Source organism: Heterocephalus glaber, unplaced genomic scaffold (assembly GCF_053883595.1).
Source record: "Heterocephalus glaber isolate CG9 unplaced genomic scaffold, H.glaber_assembly_v1.0 deba00001744, whole genome shotgun sequence".
Taxonomy (NCBI): domain Eukaryota; kingdom Metazoa; phylum Chordata; class Mammalia; order Rodentia; family Bathyergidae; genus Heterocephalus; species Heterocephalus glaber.
In genome coordinates this window covers 3,788,453-3,803,832 of record NW_028258450.1, presented here as the reverse complement: position 1 = coordinate 3,803,832, position 15,380 = coordinate 3,788,453, and the positions used below count along the sequence as shown (strand labels likewise).

Below are 15,380 nucleotides of genomic sequence, written 5' to 3'. Positions count from 1 at the left end.
CTACCTCACCCTGCTGTGGTTTGCTCTTCTGTGTTTATTACTGTGTGACAGAATATATATGTGTGTTGTTCATCATATTTCTTGTGTTTTCCCACTAATAATTTTTAATGAGATCAGGGAGTTTTGGCCAGGCAAGGTCTCCCTATGTAGTCCAGGCTGGCCTTGAACTCGCTGTGTAGCCCAGGGTGACTTCCAACTGTTGCCCATCCTCGTGCCTCAGCCTCTGGAGAGCTGAGATCACAGGGGTGCATTACCATGCCTGGCTGACATCAGGCCTGGCTGACATTTGCCTGTTTTCTTCAGTGCTATGTCCCCAGTGTTTAAGTGGCCTTGGGCTACATAGTAACTTCAAGGCCAGCCTGAAATACATAGGGAGCACCTGTCTCAAAAAGAAAAAAACCAAAAAATTATTTTAAAAAAATAAATAAATAAATCCCAGCAAGCTAGGCATAATGGCCCATGTCTGTAATCCCAGGACTCTGGGAGGCTGAGGCAGGAGATCACAAGTTTAAGCCCAGCCTGAGAAACTCAGCAAAACCTTGTCTCAAAAAAAAAAAAAAAAGGTGGGGAGGGGCTGGGGATGGAGCTCAGTGCAAAGGCCTTGGATTCAATCCCCAGTACCCCCCACAAAGTGCACAGAGTAGATGTTAAAAAAAAATGTGATAGGGGCCAGGGATTTAGCTCAGTGGTTTCCCCACCTGCTGCACAAGCACAAGGACCCAAGTTTGATCCCCTGTACCAAACAAACAAACAAAAATGTGATAAATCGAAGTTAAGGGAAGGACTAAAAGAAGGGTTCAGAGAAACAGGAGAGAGAGGAAAGGGATGGAGGTTGGGAAATGTGGGGGTAGGAAAAAAAGCAAGTGGGGAGGAGGGGTTGAGGCAAGATGGGGGAGAGAGATGGGTAAGAAACACAGAACTGGGTGTGCTGGCGCATGCCTGTAATCCCAGCACTTGGGAGGCTGAGGCAGGAGGATTGCTCCAAGTTTGAGGCCAGCCTGGACTACATAGTGAGCTCAAGGCCAGCCTGAACTGCATACTGAGACCCTGTCTCAACGCCCCCCCCCCAAAAAGAGAAAGAAACAGAGCTGAGGTGAACAACAGAGAGTGCAGAATGAGTCAGAGATACAGAGCCAGAGACCAAATGGAGAGACATCTAGGAAGACACAAAGACACAGATTGAGACAGAGAGAGAAAATGGGGCTGCGGAGGGACTAGGAGAAGACCATGGAAAAAGGGACGGAAAACACTGAGACAGTGAAGTTGGGAGAGAGCTGGAAATTAGAAAATGGGGGGAGCAGTGGGGACAGAATGGGGAGGTCCCAACTGGACACCATATGGGATCAGGGATCTGAGCTTCGCTTTTGAAAGCCTGAGAGGAGGGAGGAGGTAGACAGAACTCTGACATTGTTCTGAGGGCTTCAGACCACTGTTCATCCTAAGTACCTGAGGTCTCCACTGTATAGGTCACAGAAGTGGAGTAAGCCACTCAGTCACACAGGTGATGAAGAGCCGGATTTGAATCCGGGTACCCTGACCCCAAAGCCAGTGCCCAAGCCACTGTCTCTGCTGCCTGGAAAGATGGATGCCTTCCTGTGTTCCCCTTCCACCCGGGACCCTCTGGGGAGGTTGTGGGGAGGGAGAGCTGACACTCCAGCCACCTCCTCAGACCTTCCTGGAGGCTCAGCTTCAGGAGTCTGGAAGGTCGCCACCCCAAGAGGGACTGGAAGCCACTTCCTGCTGACCCAGGGGCCCTGCACAGAGCCTGGCTTCAGTTTTGGGGAGGAGCAGGGCCGTCCACTACCCTCAGTCCTCTGCCGGAAGCTGCACCGGAGTTTCCCAGTTGCAGGCCAGAGCCCCTGTCCTCCCTGGCAGAGACAGCTCAGTGCTGTGACAATTTCACCCTGTCCTCGATGATCTCTGGGAGAAAGCAGGCACCTGTCTTCCAGACAGTATCCTAAGGTCCCAGAGTGATTTTGCCTCTAGCCCTGTCCTTTTACTACCCTGACAGCAGTCCTCAGTTTGTTGCTGTCTAGCTCGAGGGCACTCTCCGCTTCTCTCAGGAAGGGATTTGTTCTGTGCCACAAGCACACGGAGCACCAGGAAGCCCTTCGCACTGACTGACCTGCAGTGGCCCCAGCCCATAAGTCTCTTCTCCCCACCCATCCCAAAGCACACACACACACACACACACACACACTCAGGGAAAGGGAGACCAAGGCCCGACCCCAGGGGTACTTCCGGCAGACGAGGCCGGAGGCACCTAGGCAGACACCACTACAGACAGGCGGGCGGCTGGGCTGGAGTTTATTGCAGACAGACACGAGAACTGGAGAGGACAGAGTGGCTCTGATCAGCATCCTAGGGGGCGGGGGTCGGAGGCAGAGATCAGGATCGCCGGCCTGACCATGGAGGAGCTGTCACAGGGGCCCAGGGCCAGCAACCGGCCCACTCCTTCAGGGTGATGGCTCTGGAAACGCCGGGCGATGTCACCAAGAGCAAGCCTGGCCCTGAGGACGGCGGCGTGGTGGGGACCATTGGGGTAAGAAGGGGGTTACCCGGGTCCTCGGCCCCCCGCGGCCTCGGGCTTCTCTCTCGGTGGCGGACGGCGGGGGCGGCGCCCAGGGCCGCTGTGGCGGCGGCGGCGACTGCGCGGCAGATCAAGTGGGGGCCTCGGCTCGCCCGGGGCTCCCAGCAGGCAGGCAGCGGCGGCAGCTGGGGCGGGGACGGGGGCGGGCGGCACGCCTGGCGGGGCGGCACACGGGGCGGGCGGCACGCTGGGCAGGGGACCGGCAGGACCTGCAAGGGGCCGCGTGGGGACCCAGATGAGACCATAGTACACGGCGAGCAGCACGGCGGCCAGAGAGACGCAGAGAAAGTAGGCGCAGACAGGGGCCAGGCGCAGCCAGCGGCCCCGCGGACCCTCGCTTAGCCCCCCGCCACCGGGGCTCTCGCCACCGCCGCCCACGCAGCTCGTGCCCCGCATCGCCGCTGCCCACTCAGCCCCGCTGCGGGACCGCCCCGCCCTCGCAGGGAGACCCGCCTCCGCGTCTGACCACGCCCCCTCAGGCCCGCCACTAAGGCGTTCTAACCCTGCCCCTCTGGCCCCGCCCCTGGATTTAGCTCCACCCTCCGACTTTTCTCTCCGCGCCGAGGTGCGCCAACTTTGCGGCCTCAGACTTCATCCAAGCATCTAGCCCCGCCTCCTCTCCCGCCCCCTTTCCAGGTTCAAGCTTGCCTCGTGCCCTAGCCCCACTCAGCCTCAACCCTAACTCCCCTTTCTACGCTTGGGACTATCAACTCCAGCCTCCGAACCTGGCCCTCTTTCCCTTCCAGCCTTTCCACTCCAGTCTAGCCCTGACTCCAACACGGCCTTCTGACCCACACTAATTGTGACCCTGCCCAATACCCGGGTGGAGAGCCCCGTCTAGCCCCTGGTCCGTAGGCCTAGCCCAAGACCCCCGGCCGCAACCCAACCCCGCCCACCTAGATTCTGACCCCTCCTGGGAATCCAACCCCGCAACCCAACCCCGCCCCCTATAGCACCTGCTTCCCCTGTGCAGCAGCTGATGCTTCAGCGGTGGTCCAGCTCCTCCCCTCACCCTGGTCACGCCCCTTCTCCCAGCAACTCCACCACCCTCAATGCCTCCCTCTCCTTCGAGCCGAGGGGTCCAGAGTGGGCTCCTGAGAGGAGAAAACACAGCCTGGAGATCCAGAAAACCCCCCTTCTGCCGCCCCATCCCCATCAAGATGGGGAAGCTTCAGTCCCCTCCCAGCAGCGTCTTCAGGAGCTCGGGGAGGCCTGTGAGAGGGGAGGGAAGAGGAATCAGGGGGACGAGAGAGGGAAGACCCTTTCACCCCGCCTCCTCTGCCACGGAAAAGCTCACCAAGCACAGCACCCAGCCTGCCCCGCCAGAAACATGGGGCAAAGGTTAGCGGAAGCACTGCGTTTAATGGACACAGCGGCCCAGCTAGCGAAAGTCCTGTGGAAGTCATGGCTGCGCCAAGCCCCAGATGTAGGGTCCTGGAGGCCGGGCTTCGGCCAGGGCTGCCCCCTGGCCCGTGGCCTCCAAGGTGGGCTAATCTGGAGGCGTCTAGCCATCCCTGGTGGCCTGGCATTCCCAGGTGTGGAGCCTCGACGAGTCCTCATCGCGCTTAGCCCGGAGCCCTGGCCTCGGCGCCGACTGACCCTGGGTCCTCCCCCTTGCATGTAACCCTCTCCTGGCCCAGCGTGGAAGCGGAGCGAGGCCTAGGTTAGTGAGGCGCGGTCCGGCTGCTGTCAGCGGGCGGCCCCCGGGGGCGGGGCGGCCGCCACCACCTTGCAGAAACGCACCCTCTGGAAGTCGGTGATCTCTGCCATCTCCTGGCCCTCGGGACCCGCCTCTGCAGAGAGAAGACGCTGTCAAAGACGGGGCACAGCCTTCCTGCCTCCCCCAGGCCCCAACACCCTCTCCCATCTGGCCCGGCCCTTCCCTTCCCATCAACCAGGCGCCAGGCAGGTTCCAGCCTCGAACACTCCTTTGAGGATCAGGGTAGCCCCGAAGCAGAACCCACCCTCAACACAACCTGCGTGGAAGGAAGCACGCGGCTGGCCTCCACCCACCATGCCAAACTACTGCAGGGTCCTAACCGCCCACAAGCGAGCCCCGCAGGCAGGCAGGCGGGTGCCACTGAGCTAAATCCCTGGCCCACCAGTTCAATTTGTAACCTCATTTTAGCTTTCTACAGAGCCCTACCCCACCCCCTCCCTTCCCTCCTTCTCTGCCCTAGACCTTCTCCCTGGCCACACCTTTTCACCCAGCACCATCCTCGCCTCCCTTAGAGCCCAAGCCCAGGCCCCACCACCGCCACCCCAAGGGGGCCACATCACCCCAGCTGCCCAAGCTCTTGCCCGAAGCCCAGAGGAGGCTGGCAGCCCAAGCACCTCCACCGCCATGCAACCCCACCTGGAATCGCCTCAGACCCCTCCTCTTCTTCTCTCTGGGTTCCTGGGAGGCCTGGCCTACTCTCCGGGGAGGCAGGGGCTGGCTGGTCACCTCCTGGGGAAGGGGAGGCCCAGTCAAGCCCCCGCCCCTCAAGTACCTCCCCACCCCTGGAGAAGGGCAGGGACAGATGGGACTTAAGGACACACTTAGGGACGTCATTGGAGGGTATGAATTCTTTATTGGGGGGGGCCTCTGAGTGACCTGGGGCAGGCTCTGGGAGTGGGCATTCAGGAGATGCAGGCACAACAGTATGGAGGGGACACAGACTACCCTCCCAGGCCTCCGGGGACGTGGGGCACAGGGTCCCCAGGACCTGCCTCACCCCTTGTTCGCACACACACAGCCAGCCAGCGTCATGCACTCCCGAAAGGCCAGGCCTCACCCGGAGAGAGGGTGCCAGGCGGGTGGGGTGTCCCAGGAAAATTCCGCTCCATCTCCTCACCCCAGTCAGACACAGGCCGGTGGCCACCGGGTAGCGAGAAGGGGCTGGTGGGCGTGGCAGGGCCCTGGGGCAGCGGCTCCTCAGGTCTGGGCGCTTCTTCAGCCTGCTCGCTAGGGGGCCTCCCAGTGGGCATAGCCTCATGCATTTGGTGCTCTTGGGGTAGTTCTTCCTCCTGTTTCTGGGCACCTTCTTCTTCCTCTTTGATGTGCTGCTGCTGCTGCTCCTGCTGCTGTTGCTCCTGATCCTGCGGCTGCTCCTGGGGCTGCTCCTCCCCTTCTTCCTCTTCCTCCTCATCTTCCTCCTCCTCAGTCACCTCCTCACTCACATCCTCCCACTCTTCGTCATCCTCCCCCTCATCCTCAGGAGGCCGGTGGGCAGAGGCCAGGGTCTCTGGAGGCTGCGGGCACAAAGGCAGGTCAGCAAAAAGGTATGGCCCCAGTCACCCTCACAGTCTCCCTCCATCCTGCACTACCTGTGCTGGCCTCTCCTCAAGCTGTGTGGCCTCGGGGGCTGGGGACACTGCCTCCTCTTTCATCTCCCAGCGGTCATCATGGTCACTGGAGAGGGCACAGGAGAGGGGTGCAGGGTGTGTAGGGTGGACAGGTGCAAGGCCTTCCTGCCTCCCAATGCCCCCAGAATGCTGCACAGAGGACTCATTGTGGACGTGAGTCCCCACGTCAGAGGACAGGACATGGAAGAGGCAGGCAGCAGAAGCAGAGATGGATGCTGGAGAAGGGTACAGGGGTTATGGCAAGATCAGACCCCAACCCCAAAGCCAAGAACCCGAGAGACAGAGCCAAGACAGCTGCACCCGCACACACACCAGACAGACAGAAGGACCCAGGACGTGGCACACTGCCCCGAGGGGTGGCAATGTGTGGGGGAGGGCACCCTACCTGTAGGCCCGGGGGGCTGCCTTGGGCTGAGGTCTGCTGTTCTTTCTTCGCCGTCGGTTGCTGACCTCAGCTTTGTGCTTCGACAGGAACTCCCCAAAAGTGGGAGGCTTGGGGGGCCGGGCCCAGGCCTGGTCATCTGCAACAGAAGCCAGAAGGTGGGTGGAGGGAGTGTTATACAAACCACCTTCCCAGCCTTGTACCCAGCCCAGGCTGCTGCTGTGCCCTACAGTATGCACGTGAGGCCACCACTCACCATAGCGATGGGATGCTTCGTGGGCAGGGGCTGGGCCATCCTTGAACCTGGGAAAGAGGAGGAAGGTGAATCGGGGGGGGGCAGCGGGGAGGGATGGAGGCCAGGGTTGGAGATCCAATCAGAGGACAACCAGCCTACCAGAAAGGTCATTAAGTAGGACAGGATCAGCACGGAAGAGTGGCAACTTTGACATCATAGGGATAAACAGAAAAAGAATCTGGCCCCCAAACTAAAAATTGGGGTAAGACCCTGACAAAGGACATGCCCAGCTGCCTAGCTGACCTCACTTCCTGTCTCTTCCCATCACACCCAGCTCCACCTGCATCAAGGAGCTGAGCGGGCAGGACCACAGCTCGGTGTCCAGCTCGGCAGACTAAGCCTGTGACGAAGAAAGGCTCTCACATGCCACTGGGGCGTGGCACACTAGCCAGCCAGCAGCGACACCCAGGTTGAGGAGAGGGGCAGGCCTGGGCCGAGGAGGTGAGGCGAGGCAAGGGGAACTCACATGACCTCGGTCTTCTCCGCATCCCACTCGCGTCGCCACTGGCCAGTGGGCTTGCGGTGTCGCTGCAGCCGTTCCTGGTCAATCTTCTCCCTCTCCTGCTTCCAGCGCAGGTACTCCGACCGCTCCCGGCCCGTCATGGACATTGTCATGTCACCAGCACTACCCGGACTGGCACGGCGGCCCTGCCCCGGCCACAGACAGTCAGGGTCCTGTTCGCCGTGCTCCAGCCCTGATCCCAAAATTCAGAGTGGGGCCACTGGCTCAAGGTGGGAGGAGGTGACAAGCAGCTGGGCTTAGTGGCCTCAGAGAGCCTCTCCCCATCTCTCTCATCCTCCTGGGCTCTCCTGGAGGTGACACTTGGGTCCCCTGGCCTCTTACTAGATTTTCACCAACCTAGCTCCCACCAGAAACTTCGTCAGGCAGGGCTTTGCTTTACAACTCTTATCCCCAGCACCTAAAACAGTGCCTGGGGCCTGGGGGTGTGCCCCAGTGGTAGAATGCAAATATAAATAAAAATAAAATAAGACCCAGGCATGATGGCACATGCCTATAATCCTAGTTATTTGGAAGGCAGAGGCAGGAAGATTCAAAATTCAAGCCTAGCCTGAGCAATATAGCAACTTAGCAAGACCCTGTCTCAAGGTATTAAAGGGGGGAGGCCAGCTCAGGGCAAAGCCCCCGGGTTCAACACCCAATATCACAGCAATAATAATAAAAATGAGAACACTGATCCCAGCACAAAATGCAAGAACTGGCCTGTCCTGGTCCCCAGTGGGCCTAGCAGTCTGCGCTTAGTCCATGAGAAGATGCTGCAGAGACCCAGCTGCCAGCACCCACCTGCCGCTCGTGCTCAAGGCCACAGCGCACCCGCTCGAAGTCGGGGCCCCCCCAGTTGCGCCCGTGCCGGCGGCTGCCCTCCCGGCGGTCCCGCTCAGGCTCCTCCAGGGGTCCACTGCGGCGCCGGGGGTCATCCAGGAAGTTCCTCACTGGGTTAGGCTCCAGTACCCCTTCCTGCGGGCACAGGGCATGGTTGGCAGGGTCCCAGGCCCCGGAAGGCTATGCCCGCCATGCCACCTGCAGCGCTCACCCGCTGGTTGCGTTCGTACTCTGCAATCTTCTCCATCTCCTCGTTCATCTTCTCAATGTTCTGTCTTCGCCGCTCCTCCCACTCCTGGGAGACAAAGACAGAACTCCCAGTGCTGGGAAGAGCTGTTCTACCAGCCATGCAGAAAACAGCACAGGAGGCCTAGCTGTTCTTGAGCAAGCAGGCGGAGAGGAGGGACAGGGCTGGCATCAGTCATCACCCTCAGTGTATTCCCTGTACAGCACTGCCTTAGAGCATGGCTCCTATGCCCTGACCGTGACAACGGCATGTAGATAAAGCCTCCAGAGTCAGGAATTCTGGTGCAGCCTATGGAGGGGCACAGCCTCCAATAAAAACCCAGGGCACTGAATGTCACCTGGGCATCCCGGCAGACATGTGTCATCACAGCTCATAGCTGGAGGACTCAGAATACCCCGGGAGTCTCGGTAACCTGACCCTGGCCCTCCAGACTTTGTCCCTTCTTCCTTTGCCCTTTGGTGATTTTGCTGTGATAGCACTGAGCCCTGAGTCTGAGTTGTGCCAGTAAACCTCTGAAATTGGGGGTTCAGCATCAGGGTGCTGAGGACCCCAAGACCCTGGTTGCCACAGTTACAACAATGGTAATAATTGTAGTAACTCAGCAGGTTAACTAGTACCCCACAAACCATTCTTCCTTTCTCCATGGTAATGTAATTTTAGACCAGCACATAGCTGGAGAGGACATTTTCACTCCCCGGCATCCTGTGCAGGTGGGTGTGGCCAGTATCTCACGTTCACTGACAGAATGCAGAAATGAATGCAAAGACAGGCTCCTTTCCATTCCTGTGAACTGGCCCTCAACTGTGTCAGAGGCCCACCTTTGCCACACAGACAATAACTGCAACCTGAGTGACAAGCAACCCAGGCCCCAGGGTGGCATCACGGAGCAAGAGACCCTACCCACAGCACTCACCTCACTGTGGCTCAGTAGACAAGAGAGATAAATTTCGTCTGTGGGCCACAAACTTGGGGGCCTTTGGTCAGAGCAGCTTAGCGTGCTATTCACGGCATGCTCACACAGGGCCTTCCCAGAATACTCGAAATAACATGCAAGTGTAATTGGCACTGCCAGAGGAGCAAGCCCTGGAGCTCACAGAGGGTGGTGAGCTGCCCAGCACAGAGAATTACTGAACCCGCCAGACCCAAGTCCCCACAGGCCGTGGGCACCTCAGCTGGACAGCCTGCTGCCAGCTGACCTGCAGGCCAGGGATGGAGGGCAGCCACAGCAAGCTCACCCCATAGACCTGGGTGCTGAGACAGCAGACCAAAGGGGACCCAGCACAGAACCCTGACACAGAGCACAACACACTGACAGACAGACGACAATGCCAGTCAGGAGGGCAAAAGCAGAAATTTGCAGACAGTGCCCCAGGTGGAGGCCAGGAGATAGCCCACCTTAGTGTGTGAAAGGAGGGAAACAGGAAGCTAGACGCTTCATCGGAGCGGCATGCCCACCTGGCTCCTACCTTGGATTTGCGGTCAGAAGCTGAGCTGTCACCAGCTCCCAAGAGATGAGGGGACTTTCGGCCTCGGCCCCTCCGGCCCCAGCCACCAGCTCCTCCTTGAGGCTGCTGCCCAGGACTGTCCTCCCAGCTTCGTGATGCCCGGCCCACGCCTGGCCGGACTCCCTGCTGTGGGGCAGCCCGCCCCCCTCTGCTGGCCCCTGGGGGCTGCAGGGTCCCGGGAGACCTCCGTGAGGGTCCCAGGCTCTTCTCCTGAAAGTGGGAACAGGGAAGAAGACAGTGACTAGGCAGGAAGCTCGAGGCCAGGACTGTGGCTACCCGCAGGTCTGGGGTGGCCAGAAGGCTCCTAGGTCCCAGGCCTCAACCCCTTCCTTCTCTTCCTCCCCACCCCAGTGACAAACTCAGCACCTCTACCGCCACATTCTCCTTCTCCACCGTTCGGCCCTTCCGGGGCACTGTCACCGCTACTCCTTCAAGTTCGGCTTTTTTACGGTCCTCCTCGATTTCCTAGGAGCAGACACCAGGGTACAGGGGTGTTAGGGACCTCTCCACCAGCTGGACTCCCACAGCCCCGATTCCTCCTCAGTCTGGCCCCAGTGCAGGCCCCCCTTCAAAGCTCTACATAAGAAGGTGCTCATTTCAGGCTGGAGGATACAGCTCAGTGGCACCGCGCCTGCCTGGCAAACGCAAGGTCCTGAGTCTGATCCCTGGTACCAGGAAAAAAAAGAAAGAAAAAGCCGCTGCTCATTTCAATATCATGCCTGAGACCCTGTCACACTGCTCCTGCTCAGAACCCTCCTGACACCCATCTCTGAGAAAGAGACAGGGCTTCCCCACAGCCCATCTCCTAGAGGACCCAGTCTCCTTGTCTCCCTGACATACATCTCTCCCTCTTCCCCTCACTCACCCCAGCCTTCCTGCTGGTTCTAGAACATGCCAGGCTCAGACTCACCTCAGGGCCTTTGCACCAGCTGTTCCCTCTACCAGGAACTCTCACCCCTCAGCTCCTCAGGTCTCAGTTTCCTGACCCCCTATAGAATCCACCTGCCCTATCATCCTCTGTTGTCACTCACTAAAGAAGAGGAACATCCGTCTGCGTGTTCACTGATGTTAAACCCTGACCCTAGAACACTGTCTGCCACACAAAAAAAATGGTTTGTTTATTTATTTTGGTACCAGGGATCAAACTCGGGACCTTGTACTTGCACAGCAGGCGGTGAACCCATTGAGCTAAATCCCTGGCCCAAAAAACTGGTTTTTTAAAAAAAAATAAATGAACACATGAAGAATGAATAAATGAAACCCAGTCCTCTTCGCAGGTCTATCTCAGAGGCAGCCCCACCACCTATTCATAGGACTGGTCCTGGCTCCTCCTTCCTCCTCTAACTCCCCACTACTCTGTCACCAAGACTCTCAGCAGCCCAGCCCTGAGCTAGGACCTCCTCCCCTAGGTCCCTGCCCCAGCTTCCTTCTTGTCTCTGGACTCCAGTATGGCCTCCCTCATTCTCTAGCACAGAGGGCCCAAAGGAGTCTCCCTAAAAAGCTACTTGGCTTGGTCCCACTCCTCCTCACAGCCCTCCCCAGCTCCCCAGTTCCCTTAGGAAAAGGTCCAAATTCTCACCCCAGCGGCACTCAGGGCCCTGCCTGGCCTGGTCCCTGCTGACCTCTCTAGGTCAAAGGCCTCCTGGCCCCAACTTAAGCTCCAAGCCCTTTCCTGCATGCAAATATTTATCCAAACTAAATATTTATGTTTCCTCTGTCTCTCCTTTTCAACTGGCCACTGTCTGGTCACCACTCAGGCCTCAGAGTCCCCTACTCCACGATGCCCTCTCCAATACCCCAAGCTTGGTCAGACCCCTCACATACACTCCCACTGTCCCCTGTCCAGGCTGGGCTGTGAAACTGAGGACAGGGCTGTCCCCCTGACCAGATTGGGAGCCTGGAAGGCCACTTGCAGCCAACTCAGTCCTGGCTGTGTCCCCGGTACTACTCAACACAGGGCTTAGTGCAGTGAAAACCTCTGTATTTGTGATAAATGGCTGAATGATGGAATGAAGGAAGGAATATATCACTCCTGAGAGAGATGGGAAACCATGAGAAAGATGTAAGCAAGGGAGGGGTGAGAAAAACTCACTGCGGGGAGGAGAGGGGATGGGGTCTCCCTGGGCGGGGCTAGGGCACCTGGTAGCGCCGGATGAGGGCTTCATTCTTCCGCCGGAGAGCCTCGATCCTCTTGTCCAGCTCAGCATCCTTCTCTTCCTTTGATTTCAAATCCAATGTGGCTGCCTGAAATGAGGCAGTTGAGGGTTGGAAAAAATACCCTCCATCTATCCCAGAGGCATTCAGCCTAGGGTCTCAGTGTCTGCCCTGTGGACACCATCCTCCCAAATCCCTTCCCCAAAACTCAGATTCTGAGTCTCCATTTTTGGTCTCACCATTTCTCTGGCTGTGGCCAGGGTCCCAGCAACCTCGCTGACACAATCTGGATGCAGGACTGGGGGTTCCTGAGGGGAGCGGGGACAGCAGAAATAAGGCCAAAGGGACTTCCAGTCTACTTTATCCCCTTAAAACATTGGGGGCTCTTCACACAGATGCACCAAAAACCACCTGAACCCCAAGAGAATTCTAGCTCATTCCCATCACTCTTCAAGTGCAGGCCGCACCCCCTTCCTGCAAAAATACAGATGTGGTTTTTTTGGACTCCCTTAAACTTTTTAGTTTGGCCCGCGCCAGTGCTTAAGGAAATAATCAACATTTCCTATCAAGCCAAGATTCTAGCGTAGCCTCCAGAGCCCGTGATGGGAATGTGAGCCCAGACCCCATCTCGAGAGCTCCACCTTATCTCCTCCTCCCAACCTGCACCTCCTGTGCCCACTCTACTGCCATTCACATCCCAGTGGACCTCCTAGCTCCACCAGGTAAGCTTCTGAAATGTCCCCTGACCCACAGTCAACAAAAGCTCCAGCTCCAACTGTCAGGGAACATAAGCCCACAGCTCCCCTGAGCACACTCTAAACCGGCCCAGCATCCTGAGAAAGGTACCGTCGGCTCATGCCCTCCCCGAAGAGACTGGGAAGGGCTCCTGGACTGCGGTTGACCTCACTAGTGAACAACTACAGCAGCGAGGACCAAACTTCCTTGGCCGGCCCTCCGCTTTCCAAGGGAAAGTTCCAGCTTCGCGCAGGCCCGGAACCCCAGGCCCCGCCCCTGACAAGTACAGGCTGCTCCAGCCCATCCCCTGGCCAGGGCAAAACTTTCTGTCCCCGCCTTTCCCGCCAAACTACGGGCTCGGTCCAGACTGGCGACTCATTTCTCTGGCCAGGTTTCCAACTCCCAGCCACCCCCTGGCCCCGCCCCCTCGCCCCCAGGCAGCAGACTGAACCAGCCCCCACCGTCCGCGTTATTTCGGCCCCGCCCGGGGCTTCCCCACCAGCCTGGCCAACCCCTTTCCCCGCCCCCAAACAAGCGCCCCCCCCCGCGCGTCACATCTGGGCCCGCCCCCGGCTTCCCCAACCGAGTGCCTGGCTCCACCCCCGGCTTGCCCGCCAACGGTCGGGCTGCAGCCCTGGCTCAGACAAAACTCTCGGGCTCCACCCCCATTGCATTACTCCGCCTTTGACCTGGCCCAGCGCCCCGCCTCGTTAAGCCCCGCCCTGGTCTTGTCAGTCTCTGCATCCGCCCCTAACTTGCCTGCCAACCATCCGGACCCACTACCTGGCGGGGAAAACTTTCTGGTTCCGCCCCATGGTTTATAGCCAGGGCCCAGGCCCCGCCCCTAGCTCGCCGGGTACCACCCCTGCCCCGCCCCCAGCCCAGGCACAACTGCCCAGCCCCGCCCTCGGCCGCCCACCCGGGCCGGAGGCCCGCCCGCAGCCGGGCCCGCCCCGACCCTGCCCACACACTCACGTCCCACCCCGACAGCGCCTCTCCAGCTTCCCATGTGGGCGTCCTGACCCCGCCCCCCGCAGAGTACTCTGACCCCGCCCCCGCCGGCTGCTCACCACCCTGCCCGCGCGTGCTCCCACTCCCCTCACGTGGGGCTCCAGGCTCCGCCCTCTCCGGGCGCGCTCCCGGCCCCCTCTCCCGGTCACCTGTCCCGGAGACCCCGCGGCGTCGGCGACTCCGGCACCGTGGCCTCCGCGTCCGCAGCTCCCGGGCCCCGTGCGTCACTTCCCGCCCGCACCACGTGAGGAGAGGAAATGTAGAAGGTCACTTCCGGTCCTTACGGCTCTTTCAGGAGCCTTAAAGGGGCCGCGCCCTCACCGGCGGGCGGAGGTGGGAGTGAGTCTATCGGTCCCCAGGGATGTTTGGAAAGCTTGTTGTTTCTGCATGGATGCTGTCCTTTGCGGCAAGGAGATGCGGATCTCCTTCTCTGGCCTCCCCTTCTTTGCTCATGCTGTTGTGTTCCAGCCACTCAAAAGTAGATGTCACACGCTGGGCACTGACACCTGGAAACCTAACCTGGCCTGACTGCTCACCCTTGCCAGAGGAACAGTAGTTTTAGAAGCATACAGGTTGCAACCAGTCCAGTGCACTTCTTCAAATCAGCACTGAATGTCAGGCACAGTGCTGGGGCAAATGTCGGGGGAAGTCAGAGTGGTGAGCAAGGCAGACCCCATCCTGCCCTCGAGAGCGAAAACACGAAATTCAGCCTGACATAGGAAGGGCTGGATCCAGGCCTGTGCAAAGGCCCTGTGGTGAGTTCGTTTGCAAAGGCTCAAAGGCACTCAGCCAGGCAGCAGCTGTAGCCCTCAGTTTACAGGGATTGCCCAGCACTCAGACATACGTGTTTATGCCTGCAGTGTTAAGCACTCTGGAACTGCCACTGGGAGAAATGACGTTCCCTGAGCTGCCAGTGGTTTTATTTTGTGATTTAAAACATGGACAGTGGGGCCGGAGATTTAGCTCAGTGGTTCTGGCGCCTGCCTCACAAGCGCAAGGTCCCTAGTTCGATCCCCAGTACCAAAAAAAGAGATAAAACATGGACAGTGGAAGGACCTGGTAATCTCTTGCCCTTTATATGGCCACTCGTACCAGCCTTTCAGAGACTGCCTTGGCGTGCAAGTTGGTCCTCTTGGAATTGTGGGACTTGCAGGACACCCGCCAAGTTCACCACAGCACTGTTTATTCACACCCTGCCTCCTCACAGAGGCTTCTGCGGAACCACTCATTAAACAGCACAAAATGGGGTGAAGAGTTGGCCACTTGCTTAGCATTTGCAGCATACACAGACACACACACACACACACACACACACACACACACACGTTGAATGAAGCCGGGCCTGGTGACACACAGCTACAATCCCAGCACACTGGGAGGCCAAGGCAGGAGGATCAAAAATTCAACCCCAGCTTGGACAGTTTAACAATTTAGCCAGACCCTGTCTCAAAATCAAACATAAGAAAGGGCTAGGGGTGTAGCTCAGTGTGAAAGCCCTGGGTTCAATCCCCAGTACTGAAAAGAACTTGTTGAATGAAAGACTGGATCTTGTGTATTTCTTGAGGGGGGAGGTTATTGCTAGGGATTGAACCCCGGGGCTCTCTACCACTCAATTGCATCCCAGCCCTTCTGATGCTTTTATTTGTTTTTTAGTTGTTGCTGTTGTTTTGGGTACCGGGGATCAAACTCGGGACCTTGCGCTTCTGAGGCAGGCGGTGGAACCACTGAGCTAAATTCCCAGCCCAAACTTTTATTTTGAAACAGGGTCTTG

At 58.6% G+C, this 15,380-nt stretch overlaps 2 protein-coding genes across 2 annotated transcripts; both read right to left on the bottom strand.

Annotated features, from left to right (window-relative positions):
* Positions 1 to 2,290: 2,290 nt before the first annotated feature.
* Positions 2,291 to 3,539, bottom strand: Inafm1 (InaF motif containing 1). Its single transcript, XM_013066410.3, has one exon. The coding sequence runs from the start codon at positions 2,984 to 2,986 to the stop codon at positions 2,555 to 2,557; it is 432 nt and encodes a 143-aa protein (XP_012921864.1). The 5' UTR covers positions 2,987 to 3,539; the 3' UTR covers positions 2,291 to 2,554.
* Positions 3,540 to 3,932: 393 nt separating this feature from the next.
* On the bottom strand, positions 3,933 to 12,971 carry Ccdc9 (coiled-coil domain containing 9). The gene is given in 15 exon segments (XM_087200803.1): positions 3,933 to 4,383; positions 4,947 to 5,039; positions 5,428 to 5,824; positions 5,900 to 5,984; positions 6,324 to 6,459; positions 6,577 to 6,623; positions 7,082 to 7,263; positions 7,919 to 8,092; positions 8,169 to 8,252; positions 9,671 to 9,919; positions 10,076 to 10,174; positions 11,802 to 11,831; positions 11,833 to 11,953; positions 12,103 to 12,171; positions 12,710 to 12,971. Coding segments are annotated over 13 exon segments (1,764 nt in total). The 5' UTR covers positions 11,917 to 11,953; positions 12,103 to 12,171; positions 12,710 to 12,971; the 3' UTR covers positions 3,933 to 4,279.
* Between the last annotated feature and the right edge of the window lie 2,409 nt (positions 12,972 to 15,380).

Bases quoted from the DNA above. Each gene is read 5' to 3' on its own strand.
- Inafm1 (XM_013066410.3), bottom strand. From the start codon at position 2,986: ATGCGGGGCACGAGCTGCGTGGGCGGCGGTGGCGAGAGCCCCGGTGGC.